The sequence below is a fragment of the Galeopterus variegatus genome, unplaced genomic scaffold (genome assembly GCF_000696425.1).
Source record: "Galeopterus variegatus unplaced genomic scaffold, G_variegatus-3.0.2 Scaffold3450, whole genome shotgun sequence".
NCBI lineage: Eukaryota > Metazoa > Chordata > Mammalia > Dermoptera > Cynocephalidae > Galeopterus > Galeopterus variegatus.
Window position 1 is genome coordinate 180,965 of NW_007729561.1, and position 21,845 is coordinate 202,809.

The following is a 21,845-nucleotide window of genomic DNA, read 5'->3' on the forward strand; positions in this document are numbered from 1 at the left end:
GGGGGGGGGGGGGTTGTTTTTTGTTTTTGTCCTAGAAACTTTCCTTCTCTCCAAACAAAATATCAAAAAAGGAAAAAAAAAAATCCTTATGTTTAAAAATCCTATTTACACTTCACACAGGAAGGCTCCCTGCAGCTCCTCACATCTCTCCTTTGCACACTCACCATACTCTAGTTGTTCCCAGTAACAATGACCACATTCTGTCCTTCCGATTTTTTATGCTTCTTTCTTTCCCCTGTGCTTTATAAGGTCCTTGAAGGCAGGTGCCACGTGTTTTACTGAGTGACCAGAGAAGTGACCAGACATTAAGGGGAAGTGGGGTGATGCAGAGGAGAGCAAGAGCGGAAGGAGGAGAAGAAATGAGGAGGCAGCAGGAGCTCGCAGTCAGGGGAATGTTTTACTGAGTGACCAGAGAAGTGACCAGACATTAAGGGGAAGTGGGGAGAGCAAGAGCGGAAGGAGGAGAAGAAATGAGGAGGCAGCAGGAGCTCGCAGTCAGGGGAAGAGTCCAGTTCTCGAGTTTTCTTGGTCATTCAGAATCTTTTTGCTAAAGACAGATCCTTCAAATATCTAACACATTTTCCTTCTAGAACAATTCTGAGAGTGAAGTGTTGCACAAACTTTTTAAATGTTTTGCCAACACTACATCTCCTTTGCAGAGGCTGATCAAAACTTCTGCCTTGTGGATTCCTAACACTACCAAACACCTAAGCTTTCGGAGGAATTTGATCAACATTCCTATAGTTACCTTTTTGATATGAAATGTTTTTATTTGCGATTTATAAGTACATGACGCCAGCATGAGTATGCCCCAAAGCTGGTCCATTTGTCATCCCTCCTTTACCACGTTCAGTAAGAGGCATTCCTGCCCAAAGAAATCACAGCAGCCCTGGCCTTTTCCTTTACTACCCGCCATACCAGCTGTCTCTAGCAAGAAGATGGAGGTAGAACTGACTCTAGATAAACGTATCACTCAATCTTTTCCAAAAGCAGGTTGGCCGTCTCTTTTCCTGGGATAGTGGGAATCATTTCAGTGTCAGCTTAACTCTTCCTGAGGAAAGAACAAAGAATCGCATCTTAAACCAGCTCAACAAGACGGCTCTCCACCACTCCAGAAGCCTGGGCCAAAACCCCTGGCAAGAACTGTGCTGCCTGCCACTTCCCTAGACCTCTTCACACAGGTTACTTTCTCTTACGTCTCCACAAATCATCTCTGCCTCTATTTCCCCTTGAGATGAGATCCCTAGATCAAGTGAAGAAGCCATGTGATAGGCACAAAAAAATCAAGGCCATACCATCTGACTGCACGCACATCACTACCATTGTAAATCTTACCAAAAAGGAAGCTTGTACTCCAGTTTCCTATTTACTGTCCTTGAGAGAATAAGTGCTGCCAAGTCACAAGAACCTGTAGCACTTTGCTTCCATTTCCCCACTGTTATTATGTTTACAACTTTATTTAGAAGTAGATGACTTCACAGCTTTTGCCATTCAGTAACCCTTCAACGTGAGGGCTTAATATGGAATCCTTAAAATGAGCTGAGAAGACATCAAATACTCAAAAATCCAAATTACCTAGACTGGTAGAGGTTAATGCTCTGCATTAAATAAGAACAGAAAGTATCAATTTTGTACTCTGATTATGCCTGCCAAAGGACTGAGTCAAATAAACACATAAAATATGATGGATGAGGGCAACGGGGGTGGGAATACCACCACGGAACTGAGTAAGGTCTAGCAAGGGAGCAAATGGAGGTGTGCCCTGGCCTCCTCTCACATCCGGGACTTCTATCTGGACCTTCAACTCTCCTTTCCAGTGCAGGGCTGACTGAGAAGTAACCTTTTACTATTTCATTCTATTTATAATTTTTATAGCTGTATAGCCACCAAGGACTGTGCTGCTGAGCGGGTATATGGCAGCAACCCAAGCATCTGGGATTACGACAAATAATTATAAGAAAACAGTTAAGTACCAAATTAAGATATTCATTAACCTTGTCTTTCCTACAATGTTAGTTTATCAAATTAGTTCACTTTGAAAAATAGAAAACCCATCACATTCTTGTACAGCTTAGAACTCACCTACCCTTTCATTGTACAGGTGAGGGAACAGGCCCAGAATAGTGTTATCTGATTAAGGTTATATGACTAATTAGTCACAGAGACATGACCAGGATGACACTTTAAGACCTTCCATGATAATGTACAATCCTCAAAGAAAGAGTTTAAAATACCAGGCTCCATTATTGAGAGCACTGAGATATACCAGAGGTTAAATCAATTCCTCTAAAGAAGAAAGATGATCAATCTTATGCTTTGGCCTTCACTGTAAAGTAATCCCTAAGTGAGTCCAGTTAAGATGCTATAAGCGGCCCTTGGGAGGCAAGGAGCCTTTCTTTCAGTGCCACAGTTAGATTCCTTCCCATTTGGATTCCTAGCTTACAGACAAGCAACTTCAACCAAGGCATTCTATGTGTGGGGCCCTAACATTGTGTTACTGGTCACATCATGAGTATTACCTATAAATTTTATACTCTGTAGTACATGCATTACATAAAAGCAAAACTCAGTCGTGGTTCACACTGACGCTGAAATAAGACAAGCTAGGAAAGGTTCGTGGGTAGGAACACAACAGCAATTGTAGCTGTTTAAAAGACAGGTTTAAACATAACATCAAGAGTCCAGTTTATGCAAAGAAGGAGAGAACTGAAAGGTGGTTACTAGAGGCTGGGGTGGGGTGGGGCAGGGTGGGGAAGTGGATGGGACAAGGGGAGATAATGGTCAAAGGGTACAAAGCTTCTATTAGGAGGAATAGATTCTGGTGACCTACTGCACAGCATGATGACTATAGTTAATAATAATACATTGTTGGGCCAGCCCTGTGGTGCACTTGGGAGAGTGCGGTGCTGGGAGCGCAGCAACGCTCCCACCGTGGGTTCGGATCCTATATAGGAATGGCCGGTGTGCTCACTGGTTGAGCGCGGTGCAGGCGACACCACACCAAGGGTTGCGATCCCCTTACTGGTCACGAAAAAGGCAAAAAAAAATAATAATAAAATAATAATAATAATACATTGTATATTTCAAAATAGCTAAAAGAGTGAATTTTAGATATTCTTACCACAAAGAAATAATAAGTATTTGAGGTGATGGATATGTTAATTAGCCTGATTTGATCATTCCACAATGTATACATGTATCGAAACATCACATTATACCCCATATATATATATATATATATACAATTATTATTTGTCAATAAAAAATAAAATAAAACTTTTTTAAAAGTTCAGTTATTATAACAACTAAGTTGAAAAGATCCATGTCTCAAATAATATTAACTCCTGTCATAGCTAAAGCAAATTGCTAAAATGATGGTATCCTTTTTTACTCTTAAGAAGCTTAACTTACTCATCTGTGAAACAAAAATAGTAGATTTTCATATCATATCTTAAGTGGCACTGCACCATAATGGTATAGGCAACCTTTCTAGAAAAGTCCCTCTATAAAGAGCATACTAAAAAACAGTCAATGACATTGGTAATTTTGTATAAAAATATAAAATCAAATAAGAGCAGGGATTCAAACAAATATCTGTACATCAAAGTTCATAATGGCTATATTCACAATAGCCAGAAGATTGAAAAAACCCAAATGTCCACTAACAGATGAATAGCTAAACAAAATGTGGTGTATCCATACAATGGAATAGTATTCAGCCTTTAAAAGGAAGGAAATTCTAATACATGCTTCTGCATTGATGAACCTTGAAAACTTTATGCTAAGTGAAATAAGCCAGACACAAAAGAACAAATATATGATTCCACTTATATGAGGGACCTAGAATAGTCAGATTCAAAGAGACATAGTGGTTAGTAGGAGCTAGAAGGGGGGGATGGGAAGTTACTATTTAATGGATACAGAGTTTCAGTCTGGGATGATGAAAGAGTTCTGGAGACGGACAGCAGTGATGGTTGCACAAAAATGTGAGTGTACTTAATGCCACAACTGAATTGTGTACTTAAAAATGGTTAGAATAGTGAATTTCATGTATTTTTTCCTACAATAAAAAAAATCAAATGAGAAATACTAAGTGGCAATTTCTTTTAAGATTTTGACCCATACTCCACTCCCCTGCTTAAACAAATAAAATACAAAAAATAACAAAAACCAGTATCACTCACAGCATTAGAGCTTAAAATACACCATCAAATAAAAACAGACTTGGGTCCATCGCCCCAAAGCCATTTAACCTGTGTGTTTATTACTAAAATAATTCATGTCCACCATGATTATAAATGTATTTACATTAAGCACAAGCTCCAATCAAACATACAAAGAGAAAGAGAGGGAGAAACTGAAACAATAAAATTGTCATCAGACTTGACATAGCAACCATCTGTTGACATTACTGTCCTCTGAACCCAAGAAACCCAAATCACGTGGCAGAGCAGGGATCTTCACCTTAGCTGTGAAGTCCTACTTTCATGTCATAGGGCACTTCTGGAAGGAAGTTCTGTAATAGCCAGCTCTAAGTACTAGCAGATTTCCGACTAGTCCTACAAAGGAAGTCATTCTTGTGTCTCACCTGCATGAGTTCCTGTTATGAGGCCAGGGGACTAGTGCATTGAAATCCAGTTCCAGGGAGTGATGTCATCTTGACTGAGCTATGATCCCCATGACCTGCTCCCCAGCCTGGTGTTGTTGCAGCCCTTCAGCTGGGGTTCAGGTTATAAGGGGACCAAAAAGGAAAAAGGGGAGTAGAATAATAAAAAAAGGAAAAATGCCTGCATATTTCCTTTGTTTCACTAAAGCATTTTCTGTTTCCATTTAAATTGATGGGAGGACCCGGTCATGGGCAGATGGAAGCTGTACAGATGCTCTTAGAGTAAGGGTGGGCACTAACAGGTCTCAAAAATACAAAGAAGATTAAAACATACAGAAAATTTCGATTATTTCTGGTGGCTTCTAACTTGAAAATAGTAACTTATTCTTTCTTTGGATAAAATTTTAAAAATAGACATTACTTTAAAACATTTGTAAATTTTTGTAAACAATGCATGACTATAGGAGCTATCTTTGCAACACTAAGAAATAACAAATACAATGTTTGGAGATGTGTGAATACTCACATTCTTTCTATATAATGTCAAGTAGATTAGAAGTTCAAATGTAGAAATGTCATCACAGTAAGGACTAAAATAGGATTGTCATTTAATTCCACTTAGATGAGATCCTTGGGTTCTTAGTATACCAAGCCCCAAAGTAAAATGAAGTCAAGTATAAGAAGCAGCAGCAGAAACTGACAACATTCCAAAAGGAGAGGAAGAGACCTTTCTTAAAAAAACAAAACAAACAAACAAGAAAAAACCTTAAGCTATTAAATGAAGAAGATATCTAAATTTTTACCATATTTATTTTACATCATGATTTCTTAGTCCTTATTAAGCTGATGCAGTCTGGGAAAATAAATACTCCCTTTCCTCCTTAAGTTGTAGTGTGTTAGGATTAGGAGGAACAGTACTAGAGAAAGAGCAAAGGGTGCAGGAAATGAAGATACAGAAAGAAAGGTGAGGCTGAAGAGAAAGACAGCATGGGTGTTTATACAAACCCTTCTCTAAATAAGCAGTATCAACCAACAAAGTACGAAGTTGACAACATGGAGCATTCTGTCACAGATATACTCTGAGGCCACATTCAAGATACATTAATTATATAAGATCATGGTACAGGTTTTCTGTCAGACATCATGCGTATATTCTTTTTTTCTCACTTTTTAGGTCCCACAGATGACATTATTCATGAAGTTTTTAGTGTCTTAATCCGCAAATATTAATTTGATCTTATAAACCAATCCTGGTTAGCAGAAAGCTCTGTTAGCTGCCATGTAAAAGTCCTTCTTTCAAGTAAAATTTAATTTTACACTTACAGCTTCACATCAGAGGAACTTCTTGAAGGGCATTCCTCTTTCAGTTGGGTTTACAACTCACCTGCAACACTAAGATAACACCTGGGTTAAAGGTGAGTACATAACAGCTCTGGGCAAAATTAGCTAATATCTTGTCCAGCCAGTAATTGTACATGAGTTGTTCTTATTTAGCCTTTTTCTTCCTGCATTTCCTCTAAAGGTCTATATCCAAATGCTTTGATGCTCCATAGTGACCATGCTGCAGAGTTGCCCTTGTGCTGGAGATGCCTGTCACAGAGAAGATCAGGATGTGTGAAAACAACCCGCAGCGCGTTCATCTCATCAGTTCTGCCCAATCCACAGGGGTAAAAAATGGGTGAGATTTGATATCTTCGACACCAGCAACACCAGCACCAAGACGCTCCAGAGGATTGAACTGCAAGAGCTGAAAAAGAAGGATTTAGTGAGTAACAGGAATCCAACTGGTGAATCAAAGGAAAACAAAATATATGAAAGAAAAAACTAAATTCAAACCCAGTGACAAACGGACTTAATAGGAAACGGACTATGTTTTCTTGAAAGGGAGCTATCCCTAACACCACTCTAGCTGTGGGGAGGTGGGGGATATTTGAACTGAGTTTATGGCTTTTCAACTGATTTGAAACATGACCATGAGCAACTCACTTTTGTTTCCCTCATTCTCATGTAGTGTAACAGGATAGTTACACCTATCAATTTCCTATTCCAAAAGTACACCACGAGATTAATTAGATACCGCACTAAATTCTGGGAGCCAGCTACTGGCTTCATGATTAGGAAGTCTGGAAGGCACAATAAGTCTTTCAACCCCTAATGAACTATATATGCATTAGAACTAAACTTCACCTAAAGCATGAATAAACGAATTCATATTCCAAAATCGTTTTCTTTGGAATAACTGACTCAAAATAATTTGACCCAATGAAATGTGTTTTGATTTTTTCAGAAATAGGAAACATATACATAATAAGTTAATAATGTTACATGCAACAGCACTGTTAATAGAGTGGGAAAATTGAAGTAGTCACATACAATTATATGGGGACTCTGGGCATGCTGGAAAAATATGCCTTGAGACATTCGTGCATCCTCAAATTTAGGTTTTAAAAGCTTTACTGAGGGGATAATCTATATAGCATAAAATTTATCTATTGTAAGTGTACAATTCAATAATTTTAAGCAACTTTAGAGTTCTTCATTTCCTCCTTGGATTCGAGTAACTGTCTGGTTATCATTTCCTTTCAGTCTGAAAGAATTCTTGCAGTATTTCTTATAAGGCAGATCTGCTAGCAATTAATTCTCTCAGTCTTTCTTTATCAGAACGCCTTTATTTCACCTTCATTTTTGAAGGATAATTTTGCTAAATTCTTGGTTGACTGTTATTTCCTTTCAGCAGTGTGAATGTGTCATTTTGCTGTCTTCTGTCCTCCATTGTTTTTGATGAGAAGTCAGACATTAATGCTTCCTTCTATATGATGAGTTGTTTTTCTTGAAAGCTTTCGAGATTTTCCTCTTTGTATCTAAGTGTGGATCTCTTTGTACTTTCCTGCTTAGAGTCTGCTGAGTTTCTTAGGTGCATAGATTAATGTTTATCATCAAATTTGGAAATTTTTCACCCATTTTTCTTCACATATTTTTGCTGTATCCTGTTTTTGTTCCTCTCCTGGGACTACCATTATATGTACATTGGTACATTTGATGTTGTCTCATAGGTCTCTGTAGCCCCATTAATTTTTCTTCCAATTTTTCTGTTTTTCAGATTGAATAATTTCTATTATATTCAAGATCATTGATTGTTTCTTCTTCTACCTCAGATTTGCTTTTGAGCTACTCCAGTGAATTTTTTTCCTCTAGTAATTTTTTTTTTTTTTATTTAAATTACTGTACTTTTCAACTTGAGACTTCTACTTGGGTTCTTTTTTAAATATATATATATAATTTCTATCTCCTTATTGAGAATCTCTATTTGTTGATTCATTACTGTCATACTTTCCTTTAATTCTTTAAATATGGTGTAATTCTTTGAAAATATGTATAACAGCTGCTTTGAAGTCTTTGTCTGTCAAATACAAAATCTGGGAACACTCAGAGACAATTTCTATTGATTGCTTTTTTCCTGCATATACGTCATACTTTTTTATTTCTGTGTATGTCTTGTATTACATTTCACTAAAAATGAGACTCTTTAGATGATATATTTTAGCAACTCTGGAGTCTGATGTTTTTTTTTTTCCCATGAAGATTATCACTGCTGATGGTTTGTTTGTTCTTTGGTAACTTGCTTCATCTAGATCTGTAAATCTGCTAAGCACTTTCCCCCCTGCACTATAATGTGCAGCTGCTGACATCTCTGCTTGCTTTTTGATTATTTTTCCTTAATTTTACCTTTAAGCTTGGCTTCCTTGAGGTCACTGCTGTGTCTGCATAATTTAGTGGTCAACCAATAATTGAACAGAGGTCATATTCAAATATCTTAGCCATTCAGGCTTCTGTCCTCTGCTAATAGGTATGAGAACTTCACTCAAAGTTTAGGCCACTAAACCAAGTCTGCCCTGGCTTTTACTTTCCACTGGGCCCTTTGCCTGTCTCTATGCACATTCATGCAGCCTCAGGGTTGGTCCTCGCTGGCCTGCCCCACCCTGGCAGAACATTTGCACCTGACCAAGCAGAGAAAAGAGAATGGGAGCAGACTGGTCAAGAATGCCACAGAGTTCTCCTATTCTTTTCCAACGTTCGGCTGTTTTTCAAGCATAAACACTTTTCAGATTATTGTGTCCTTTCATCAATTCCCAGAGCACTAAAATGGTTGTTTTTACCAAGTCTGTACAACTTTATGCTTTTTTGTGGGGAGAGAATTTGCCAATTTCCTTGTGCAGTCACAACTATTAAAATCTGAGAATACTTCTACAGCAAATAATATTATCCATAGAATATAGCCAAGTACAACTGAAATATGTAAATGATTTCTTTAGAACATTAATGGTCCTATACATATAGGAAATTTCACTATTCAAATTTAACCAAAACTGTTTGTTCTCTTCTTTTTCCTTTATTTCCATCTTTTCTTTCACTCATGATTCATTAATTCAATTATCTGTATAATAAATATCAATTGATGTCCTATTATGTGCTAGTCTACTTCACTTTTAGACCTTCTCACCTGTGTCATCAGCAGTTGCCTCACTCTTACAATAGCAGCCCTATAATTCAAATACATGCTTCATCAAATTACAAATTACTATATGTCATAAACCTTCAATATTGTCCTATCAGTATAGAAAACAATAAAGATTTACATGACACTATCACATGCCAGGCATTATTCTAAGTGTTTAACATAGGTTAAATTCATTTAACTTACAACAACTCTATGAAGAGCTACTATTATTATCTACATTATATAGATGAGAAAACAGAGGCTCAGAGAAATTAAGTAACTTGTCTAAAATCATACAGGTAGTGGGGCCGGCCCGGTGGCGCACTTGGTAGAGTGCGGCGCTTGGGAGCGCGGCGGCCCTCCCACCAAGGGTTCGGATCCCATATAGAGACCAGTCCGCTCACTGGTTGAGCGCGGTGCGGGCACGACACCAAGGGTTGCAATCCTGTTGCCCGTCGCGGTACAGGCGCGACACTGAGGGTTGCGATCCCGTTACCGGTCACAAAAAAAGACAAAAAGGAAAAAAAAATCATACAGGTAGTAAGCAGCAAAGACAGTACTTGAATTTAGGCACTCTGTCTCCAAAATCCATGCCTTAACTACAACATTACACTGCCGTATGAATGTGTGATCTGCAAATGCCAAGAATCTATTATTCCACTTTGATATTACCAAATCTGTAAGGGAAGTAAAGCATATATGTACTTCAAAAAACAATACTAACAGGCTTTTCACTTGAAATTACTATGTCTAGCACTCAAAATGACCATATTACTGTTTATTAAAGCTCATTGCTCAAAGAATTTTTATATTAGAAGTTACTAAGATGTGTTAAGAGAAAAGCTCTTATAAAACAACCATCATAGGAATATCCTAAATGTATCAAATCCATTTTCAAAATCAGACAACTTGTCTCTACTGACTGAAATGGGGAAGGCAGCAGACACTTTAATATGAATCTAACATAACAAGTATTGATAAGAATTAACTAACTATAGCATTAGATTTTTAATATTTCAGGAAACATATAAGCACATAAGTTCTTTCTTCTCTGTTACAATTGGCTCTTCCAGCCCCATTCTTTCCAAAAAAAATGACTTTAAATGTGAAATTCCAAAGGTTCATATTTTGACTTTTACTAAGGTCAATTTACGTAGTTCATAGACTCCTCTATACATCTGCAACTATAAATCTATAAGCAAAAGTAAAATTGTTTTACCCATGATGACTTTAAATGTGAAATTCCAAAGGTTCATATTTTGACTTTTACTAAGGTCAATTTACGTAGTTCATGGACTCCTCTATACATCTGCAACTATAAATCTATAAGCAAAAGTAAAATTGTTTTACCCATGACTACCTTTCTTATTCTGCCCTTTTCAGTGTTATAACAGGCTTCAAGAGAGATCACACAGATTCTATAGCTTAAGAGAATGTGTAAGCCAGTGGCACATTCAAAATAATGAATCAAAGATAGCCAATGCCAACTGCTTCTTTCCCAAAGAACAGGCAACAGAGCTGAGCAATGAGGGTACAGAAATTTGTTTTGCAAGTCTTTTCCTCACATATCTTTCAACTACAAGGCAACTGTGTCATAATCAACTCAATGCACACTGTCAATGCTCTGAGGATTTTTTTTAAATTGCATTTAAAATGTGACTATGTTTACTTTAGCACCATTCACTTGACTGGGACAGATGACTAATCATTGGGGTTAGGGGATTATGAAATCTAAGAACAAAGCAAGGAGCTGAAAGACTAAAGAGGAGAAAATTTCCCCAAAGCAGAATAATTATTTCCATATAAATCATTTTGTGATTTTTTTAAAAGTGACCTCTGTGACCTGTGAGGTAGTGGAAAAGGAAAGTCAAAATGACAAACTGCTAATCATGCCAAGAGACCCCTTTTCCCTTTCCTGATGATGTTTCCTCAACATGAGTGGTAGTTTCCTCAGGCAGGCCAGTGATAGAATGCTGATTTACTATATAACCTATACATGTCTGCATGTGGGGACTTAACATACCTTAAGCCTAGACTCCATTACAACATAATTTCTAATAAAGATAGGAGCAGAACCTGGTATATTATTGTGGGGAATTCTGTTTTCAATATTATATAATAACAACTACTTCTTTAAGGAAGAGAAACAAAAAATAGCAGTTGGCCTTCCCTAAATTATTTACCAAAAAATACTTTGAATTTCCTTTGTGTCACAACTAATAAGATGAATCAAATGAATAGCTGCTCTTTTTCTCCCATTAGAATGAAATGTTTTATATATCTTTTCATTACCTCTTAATCCTTTTGCAGAGTACTCTGGGTATTGTCATCTCAGTACTTCCAACCTGATTATGTTTCTTTATACTTTACCTAGGCTGGGCAAATTAATCTTCTGAAGCACAACTCTGATCCTTTCACTCTTCTGCACACAAACTCCAAATCTCAAATCTTTAATGAATTAAATACCTTCACTCCATCCTGGTGTTTATGACAATGGAACCCCATAAGAGAACCTCAACTTATCTTTATACACTTACCAACTACTATTACTCATCCCTATATTCATCCCTCTACTCCACACAAACCAAATTTCTGATTTCTGAACTGAGTCTCTCCGACTCCTTCCCTGCCTTTGTTCAAGCTGTTTATTCTACCTAGGCTGTTCCTCCCACATCCAACCTTGCTATGCTGGAATTCTATCTAAAGTCCAGCAAAAACAATATCCGCTCCACAAAAACCTTTCTAATATTACCACTGCAAAGACTATGACTCCTCCTTCTCTTGACTTGCCAAAGTATTTTTTGAATCTCTTTGACAGTCTTTATTAAATTCCACCTTGTGGTATAGTTATTTGTGAGAATTACCTTTGTAGCTTATAGCACTATGCTTTTCATACGATATCTGTTGAACAGAACCAAAATCACTCTTCAAGAGAATACTAGGTAATTATCTTCTTAATATATTCTCCCCTTCCCTTTTTTTCTTTTCTTTTAATTTTTCTTTTCCCTGATTAAAAAATAATTCCTGTTTCACTAAACAATTTTAGTTCTTGATCTTCAGTATAAGATCCTGGGCCTGAAAATTCTTGCTGATTTGCTGTGAGCCTATCACATCACAATTCTAACAACCTATTCAGCAAAACTAATTACTGAAAACTACAGGAAGAACATACCTTGGGCTACACAAAGTAGAGTGCGGAGGGAAGCGGGAGGGGGAGGGAGGTTGGGGATAATTGGGTGGGGGACACGGGGTATAAACACAATTTGTGGTAATGGGTATGCTGCCAGTATGAATTTGGCCTTCACGTCTTGGGCACAAGGGGTGACAATCAGCTTTGTATCTCATGAATATTCATAACCAATAAAATAATAAGAAGAAGAAGAAAAGAAAAGAAAACTACAGGAGCATTTTAAACATAAGGAATCCATTTAAGACGCTCACCACAGTTCAAAGCCTGCCTCTGGGATATTGAACTTTAATTATCAATAGTCTCTTTCTTCAAAGCACTAAAATGTATTAATTGACACCAACACTCAAGTTCCACCAATGGATGGGCCTATAAGTGATCTAACTTGACAAGATTTTCCCTTTTTTGGCAGTTGGCCAATCTGGGGATCCGAACCTGTGACCCTGGTGTTATAAGACTGCACTCTAACCAACTGAGCTAAGCCCCTTGACAGGATTTTCTAACAATACTTCTCTCCTGAACAAGTTGAGTGGCCCGTTACTATTTATAAATAAGAATTAAAGATTGAAAATAGCCCATTTATACAAGGTTACAAAATGTAATACAAAAATAGAGTAGCCCCAGACAAGATAAAAGCAATAATCAAATCTCACACCTTCACAAATATATGGAATTGATTAAGCGTTACCATTGATTTGTGGAGATAAAAAAATACCAATAAGTTTTAACTATCTTATTTGACCCCACCAATACTTGGATAACAGCAGAAGCCTAAAGATACACTATTAATTCTGAATGTGTAATTATACATGGGTCTTTCTTGCCCAAAACTAATTTCTTTAAAGGTTTCAGAGCTGTGGGCTCTGCTAATTTGCATGGTTGATATACTTGTCCAATAGGGCAGTTAAATTACCTGTTGAATGAGTGAGCGAGCCTCTTCAGAGACACATTCTGGCATGTTCAAAGTTGTGTGAGTATTTATTCCTGCTGGATGGCACTCAACCAGAGTCTGAAACAATCAATCAGGTATACTTCTTATCCCAAATAACATCATATTCTGTTCTATCACAGGAGTTATGAACAGCAAGTACAGAGAGCTCAACAATCATCTTAACTGGAGGTGTAGTAATCAATACAGTTGCCACACACAGTTTAGGATGGGGGCTATGGGCTTTTAGAACTTCTAAATGAGGGCCGGCCCGGTGGCGCACTGGATAGTGCACCGCTTGGGAAGTGCGGCGGCACTCCCGCCTGAGGGTTCGGATCCCACATACAGACCGGTTCCCGCTCACTGGCTGAGCGAGGCGCGGGAGCAACACCGAGGGTTGCAATCCCGTTGCCGGTCCCCGGTCCGGTACGGGGGCAACACTGAGGGTTGCGATCCGTTGCTGGACACGGAAAAAAGACAAAAAAGACAAAAAAAGAACTTCTAAATGAAACAAAGACAGTCATCATGATCATACCATAAGCTTATGCTACTGTCCCTTTTCCCTTAGTTATAAAATGGCTTATAAAAGAAAAGCTTAAATTACACACAAAAACTAAAAAGGGACTTGATATCTCTGAAATGTTTTAATGTTCTTAAAAGCCTTCAAGGTTTAGAATTTGTAAATAATAATGCTTTACATATGTACTTTACAGTTTAAATGTATGTAAAGGTGATTTGTAAACTCCATAAGAATCTTAGGAGTCTGATAGTATCTACATATTTAAGGTAGATAACTACTTAAAGTAAAACTGTTCATTTCCTCTGTTTTCTTCCCAGGAGGCAATCTGCACAGTACTCGATATAGTCTATTAACCTCAAACATCATACTTAAAAGTTATTGACCAAAGAGAGTATAAATTCTGTCCTTAAGCTAGAGTAGATAGAAAAAATTTACAATATTGAAAAAAAAAGATAATGCTACTTTAATACCTAAAATGAGAATTCCCTCCAGGTTTCAGACAAGATGTTTAAAACATCCAGAGAATTCTAATACATCCTTACATAAACCTTACAGATTTGACTCAAAGCTGAATCACAGAAAATGAAAAGAAAAAATGTTTACTCAGTCTTATATCCCACTGTGTAACACTGTGACATAATAGAGTTTTACCATCAATTTATTCAACGTAATGCAATTCTACTTTTTAAAAAATCTGGAATTTTGATAAACTTGCATTTCTCTGCTCGTTTTTGGTGTCAAAACTTTTCTTACTTAGTCCCTGACCTAAAAACTGAAGGCAAAGGCTAACGTTCTCCATTTGAAATAAAGGTGGCATCTGGGTAAATTTATTAAACATCCAGGTCACTGCTTACCTTGCCAGTGAGAAGTTCAAAGAGGACAGCACCCAAACTCCACCAATCACAGGCTTCAGTTTCTTCCGTGATTGCTCCAACCTCTAAACACACCAAAAAAGGTTGATATTAAAATTCCAAAGGTCAATTAAACATTCAAAATTAACATGTATTAGCAAGGTGACCTTTTTAATGCTGAGAGAGCATATACTAAATACTATTGGGCTTTCAAAATTCCTGAAAGTTAAGTATCCCTTTGGTCACCTACTGTGGTTACGTTTTTTTTTTTCTTTTTTGACATAGTCATATATTAAACTGAGACATTTGTTCTTTAGTTGATAGAGGGACACCTTCAAGATGCTATACTTAAAAGTTACATGAACCTATTAGATCAGCATTTTGCTTAGCTTGTCAAATTTGAGAAAGGATAGCCAGTTCTACCACAGGGATCATTTTTTTGTTTTAGAAACAAAGACTCTTTAAGAAGGAACTTCAAAAATTACCTCAACCAATACTCATTATCCTTTTACCTACACATTAGAAGCCAGAGAGGTGAAATACCCTGTCCAATGTCATGTTGTAGCAGAAGTAAAACCTAGGTTATAGTAGCATTTCAACTAAAGAAAGAGTAAATGAAATGCAAATCCACCCATTTTGTTATTCAGAAGTACAGATATTGTTTTAAGCCACAACTGAAACTACTGGCTAAGATAAGGGCTTTTAAAATATCTACAAATCACAATTTTTACCTGTGTTATCTCTATCTCTCACCAGCACAAGTTCCTGAAATGTACTGTGAGTTTTTAGGTGTCATCTTTCAGGTTCCTCCACAAATCAGCAACAACTCATTTCACCATTTTTGAGACTTTTGGCCCTTATGTCATATTTGATATCTTCTTGTCCTTTCCTACTGACATTCAAGTAGTCCCTAAGTCTTGCCAATATCTACCCTTCCATTTCCATTTGGCTGAGAAAACATACTTGTTATTTGACTATAGGTAGTCCATAATTCATAACAATAATGTTCAAAAGTTTATAGTAGTTAGGTTGGAAGTTGGAAAGTTATAAATAGAAGTGGTACTCAGTTGTCCAGCCTTCTAACCAAAGCTTAGTAGATTTACTGTGTGGGAAAACCACCAAACTCATGAAATAGCTTTGGTTTTAAGTCTTGAAGCAAAGTTTATGTGGACCAGAAAGAGAAAAAAAGAGGCATTTCTATGCAAAATATTGAAATTACTCCATTTCAGCAATCTTCTTCCATATCCCTTCTTCTGGGTTTCAAACAGCCTGAGTAGAACAAACCCCATCACAACTAGTCTTTCCCCAGCCTATCTTCTTCCTAAAAGGCTTCATACCAAATCACAACCTCCATTCTCTAAATAGTTGCTCTCAGCTAGGTGGTAAAAGGAAAACAGATATTAACTAATTCAAACTATTGTGTGAATGACTGAAATCTCCTAATCTTGCTAGAACCATTTGTATTTATAAGACAACTGCTTGTTTGAAAAAATTGAGAACTACTTACCTAACAATAGATGTTTAAATATATATGTTGTAGCACATCTGAATGATGGAATGCTAGTACATAACCATTTTAAATAATGTCTTCATATAAGATTTAAGTATATAGGTAAATGTTTGTATATATTAAGATTTTTAAAAAGCCATAAAACAATAAAATTATAATTTTAAAAGTATATATTCCAAAAAAAGACCAGTGAGAAAATATGACAAAATGTTTTAGTGATTTGCCTCTGGGGTGGTGAGATTTGTATACTTACAATGGTAGAAAGTTCATGGAAAAATAGAATAAAAAAATAATATGAATCCTTCCATGAACTTTTTGAAGTACCCTCGTATTAACTTACATGAATATATCTAACTGGCACATTTTAAAAAGTATAGCAAGGTGATGTGAAAACATTCGGGCCTGTGAAAAAGCTACTTTAGAGCAGTGAAGACAAAGCTATGGAGACCAATCCTCCCTTCCATTTTCGCCTACATATTCATTGCCACAACTTTAATGCAGTGTATCTTAGAAAGAACAATTGACTAAGAATCAGGAGTCCTGGGCTGGGTCTTAAGGAATTCACTTTATCTCATCCATAACACAAGGGTTAGATCTGAGGATCTCCAGGTTAAATTTAGCTCTATATTCTATGATTTTGATACTTACAGATTCCCTAAAATAGTGATTCTCATGAAGGACAACTCCTTGGGGGCTTTTTTGAAGTACATATGCTACACCTCCCAGATTCAAATATACTGCCCCTGCCTCTATTCTCCCACCTCCCGATATAAAGAGCCAATATCACCTTTGGAAGTGTGCTCTTAGAAATTTTAGAAAGGACATGTGTTTTTAGAAACATTAGAAAAGTAAAAAGGAAATTTACCATAGTATGATCAGATAAAACCTTCTGCACATTTCCTCCCAGTCTAAGCAGGCAATGAATTGCATCAATTCCCTGTTTAAAATTCTTAAATGGCTTCTCACTTACCACTAAATAACATTCAAACGTCTTGCTTAATCAGGCATGTATACATACTCAGGCCTTCATAATAAGGTCTCAACCTATCGTGTTCATTCAGCCCACATACATAAAGCAGCACAAACTAGGCACTATCCATCCACAGAACTCTATGTGGCCACACTATTAGATAATGTGAAACTAAAATCAGTTTTCTCACGAGTGTAGTTAATGGTTTTATTTTTTCACATTTTTCCTCAAAAATTTGTTATTTGATTTCTTTAATCACATAGCAAATAGTATATATTTCTTAGTTTTATAAAGGTTTTACCTTTTCACAAGTCAAGATCCAAAGTCACTGATCAGCCATCTGTTTTGAATGTGCCACAGACAAGCCTCACTTTCCATGTATGAATGTTACTTTGCTCACAGTAGGCACACATTGCAATAATGATAGTTGCAACAATAAAACAGCAGCTAAAACTTATTGACTGCTTACTACACATAAGGAACTGTGTTTAACACATTACGTGAATTATTTAAAATTTTCAATCACCCTTATGAAGAACTTATTTGGGTAGGGTGACTTTGGGAGAGAGAGAATATTATATTTATTTGTCTAGAGAGAAAAAGGACATCTGATTCAGTCTGCACAGAGAAATGCTGTGAAAATTAATGAGATGGTTTTGCTGGGTCTGACAACATGTTCTAAGGAGCTCCAGACTAGAGCCACACCCCAAGTCTCTGCTTATAAGGTTCCCTGTTAGAATTGAGTGAATGGTTGCTGAGATAGGTCTATGTAATCAGAGGCTTAACATAATTTATTAAGGCACCTTTTAAATTCAGCAAAAGATCCAAAGTGCCAACACCAATATCACCAATGTAGCCTAGATCATCAAAACTGAAATGTTATGCCTGTTCTCCCACATCACTACTGGGAATGTGCACCCCGGGTGAAACGTGGCAGTGTGTGCAGGGGTGGGGGAGTTGTCTTCTTGAAGCCACCAGATAAGCACAGTGCATTTTCCTGAGCCTCAAAGATTTCTGTATGTGTGGGAAGGGGTGGGATATTGTTTTACTATTAAAAGAAACACAGACCTATTATGGAACACAATGTAAAATTTGCATGGATTTGCAAGATAAAAAGACTTCAAAGAAACCTCAGAATCATATTTCACTAGTCCCCTGGGGTGCCCATTCACTATCACCCCTGCAGTCAGAAGTACTTGGGCGGAAAAATTTGAGAAGCACTTCATGAGACAGACAGGGTGTAAACCTTTACTGGGTTCTGTGAATTGGCTCAGCTAAGCAGTCTAAGATTTCAGGCTGTTTTGAAATCCCTGGTAATTTTCTTCCAGGATCCATGTGGACTCCCTAGTGTCGGATGAACCCCAACCTGAATGTGAGGCAATGTGGGTGGCAGCAAGAAACACAAGAAGGCCCTAAAGCCAATTTGCTTTCCCACTCATCAGTGGGCTTGCTAGCTAGTCCAGGATGTACCAAGTGGCACCTGGGATAACCGCTGGTGATGCTCCAGCACTGTCAACTATAGTCTACTTCTTTCACTCTCCATTTTTTTTCCATCTTTCCTTGATCTTCACCTCTTTTTCCACTGACACTCTGCTTCTTTTCCTCTCCCCTGACTTTCCCTTTCTTCCCTCCTCTTGGATGTGATTAGTTCAAGCTGTCTAATGGCACTCAGGCCTAAAGAGACTGCTGGTCCCATCTAAGAAAAACTGCTTCTGAAAGTATGAAGGCAGCTAAGCTGAATGTCATCTTTCATCTAGTTTGGCTAGTAAAAAAAATGTCGAGCTAGGGCTTGGTCTGGAGCTCACAGACCCCTCAAGCCCGTTCACAGACTAGGTCACAAACCCTTCACATGCCAGGCTAGGTCCCCAGACCTCTTACACGCCAGGCTGGGTCCCTAAACCCCTCACACGCAAGTCTATGAGATAGGTAAGCAGCAAACAGATCCTTGGAAGCCGTACATTAGAGTATAGCCGCGCGGGGTGGAGGCCCCAGGCAGTCAGTGCCAGCCACGTCGTGGGACCGTACATGCGCACTAAGTCCACCCACACACAATTTGCTTACAAAGAATACGCCACACCACCCCAAACCAGACAGGTAGGAGAGGGGGCCTGATTAAATTATTCTATTTTCCCAAAAACAAGGATAACAACTGTAAAAAGGCAAATTTGTTTTTCATGGAAACCTGGCAAAAACAGACACGGAACAAGTTTGTTTGTTTGTTTTTGTTTGGTTTTTGGCAGCTGGCCAGTATGGGTATTGTAACCCTTGACCCTGGTGTTACAATACTGTGCTCTAACCAACTGAGCTAACTGGCCAGACTGAACAAGTTTTAAATTCATCCCCTTAACAATGCAGCTTGAAACTCTTCAACATGACTGTATATTAAGCAGGGATTTTTGAACTAATGTAAAATTGACATCATGACCAACTGTCCTTGATTTTCACAGACGACTCTAAGCTACAACAAAGAGTTCTATATTTAGGTAAGATATAAAAAAGAACTTCCTAACAGCTAGAAAGCTTAGACCAAGTGAAGGCAAGCACTGGTAGAATTTCTTCTTTATGGGTTTTAAAAAAGAAAATAAATTATTTTCTTTTAATTATCAGAATGTAGGTCTTTGGTTGTCCTTTAATATCTTCAAGAACGAATAATTCTTTGATTAAATACTTTGATATAAATTGTATTGCCAAAAGAGAATCCTGGGGTTGTGTGGCTGTCAAAAATCACTGTTCTAAATCTGCGTTCCTTGCAAAATCTATACAAAACATTTAAGCATAAACGAAGAGCACTAATTTATATATAAAGCTACATGATAGTTACTACAAACACCAAGTATATGTGCCTAACATCAAAAGTAGAGAATGTAAAGAAATACCAAATATATCTGTGAGGCTATTTTAAAAGTATAATATAGTGAAGCTGGGAAATCCCTTTAAACTCCTACCTCAAATTTGAAACATCTTTGGAAAAAATCAGAAAAACAACTCAACCACTGTTTTGTTGATTTTCCAAATATTTTTCCTATAAAACCCAAGGTATTAAGCTCCTGTGCATCCCCTTTCCTCCACCACTACACTCTATATTTGCAGTTTCTAGGCTGGGTAAAATGGTATCCTTACTGTCTACTTGTATAGTGAGTGGCACTACAGGCATTAAGCAAAGTGATCAAGGGAAAAATAAACTATTCCCTCAGAAAACAATTTTTCAGGTTATTCCCACGAAAACTCAAAAACAGATGGTGATATTAAAGAATCCTGGATTTTGTCTTTGAGTCAGAGATGTACTGCTAGGGCACTAGTCACACTGCTGTTTGAGCTTGTCGGGGTATGTCACTAAGCTCCTCTGAAAATGAGAAGAGCCAGACCTCTAACATTCTTTCAACCTCTTATAATCTGTAACTTTATGAACCTGAAAGTGTTTTCAAAAGCACACGTAAGCCTTTCTCATAACTTCCTCTCCCTCCATTAACCTAAGATGCCCAAAGAGTGGGATTACGCTAAGGTGAGCCAGCATTTCGCACTCTTCTTCCTTTTCAACTTTCTGTACATAGCCACTCACTCCTCCCTTTCCCTAAGACACTAATCACCTGGTGGCAAGTGAGGTGAAATGAATCAGTGTCACTGAATCTAACCATTATCATCTTTCAATGTAATGGAGACACAGAATCAGCCAAAGATTAGATTTCAACTCATCCAAAAAAATTTAAAGACATCAAATATGGGCAAACGGTTTAGTAAAATTCTAGAACTTTCATTTTAGTACTATCAATTTTAATACTCTAACCACAATTTAGGATATTACTGATTCATACCAATAATTCAAACTATCATATTTCACAAGTGAATAAACAAGTTTAAATAAAATAATAAAGATATCACAACAGAAAATGTGCTTTGCCTACTTTTGTTTTACTCATGTTTAACACATCATAGAACACTCTTCAACAAGCCAGGATATTTTTCAGAAAAATAATGCTGCCTTGTTAACCCAAACTGCCAAAGGACTTGCTAAAACATAGAATAAGAGAGTTTTACAGTCCTTATGATAATCAGTCTTCTAAGTCTCCCTCTTATATCCCAAAATAAGTGTTTAACCTGAATCCAAAAGTGTAACTATAATAATCCCAGCTCCTGAAAAGTAAAGGAGCAAAAAAGTTGGAAGCCTGCACTAGGGCAACCTTAAGATGTCTATATCTGCATAGGAAGTGTCAGGAAAGAGGCAAAGTACATGCTGTCAGACTTGAGGAAGCGTGAATAACATTGGGGAGAACGTGCAGTTCCAGAACACTGAAATCATGATACACACTTATCTATGGGTACAGGCTCTGCCTTTGAACACTGTACAATTAAGCTACATAGATTGGTCAAATACATGACTCAAAAATAAAAAAACAAAGACAGAGCTAAAACTATGCTGGAAATTGTATAGAAAATTGAGAAAACCAGAAAATACAGGTCAAATTGAAGGTTTCAATGAAAACCGACCATTCTATAAAGTTTTATAAAGATTAATCATTTTGCATTTTAAGCAATTGTGGTGACTTCAACATTCCAAATTCAGAATTTACTTTCCTTTAAAAGACATTACTATTAAAATGCTTGATAAACAAGGGAATTTGATATTCCACATTTAGATGAATTTGTTAAGACATACCTTCAGACTGGTGAGGCCATCTGATTCTGTTCCCTGGTTTTCCACTAAGGGATATCCACACAGGTCACCTCATCCTTCTCCTTACCTCTACTAATATCAACCATACAGTTACCCATCCCCA

General features: G+C 37.3%; 1 protein-coding gene across 1 annotated transcript in view; it reads right to left on the bottom strand.

The window, feature by feature from the left end:
- Positions 1-4,243: 4,243 nt before the first annotated feature.
- The window catches only part of RPS6KC1 (ribosomal protein S6 kinase, 52kDa, polypeptide 1), a 44,884-nt gene continuing 27,282 nt past the window's right edge, over positions 4,244-21,845 (bottom strand). The window contains exons 5-7 of the mRNA XM_008585085.1: positions 14,594-14,676; positions 13,205-13,300; positions 4,244-6,353 (exon numbers count right to left, since the gene is read on the bottom strand). Of these exons, the coding sequence (XP_008583307.1) occupies positions 6,243-6,353; positions 13,205-13,300; positions 14,594-14,676 (290 nt within the window). The 3' untranslated portion in view covers positions 4,244-6,242. The remainder of the gene's footprint in view (positions 6,354-13,204; positions 13,301-14,593; positions 14,677-21,845) is intronic.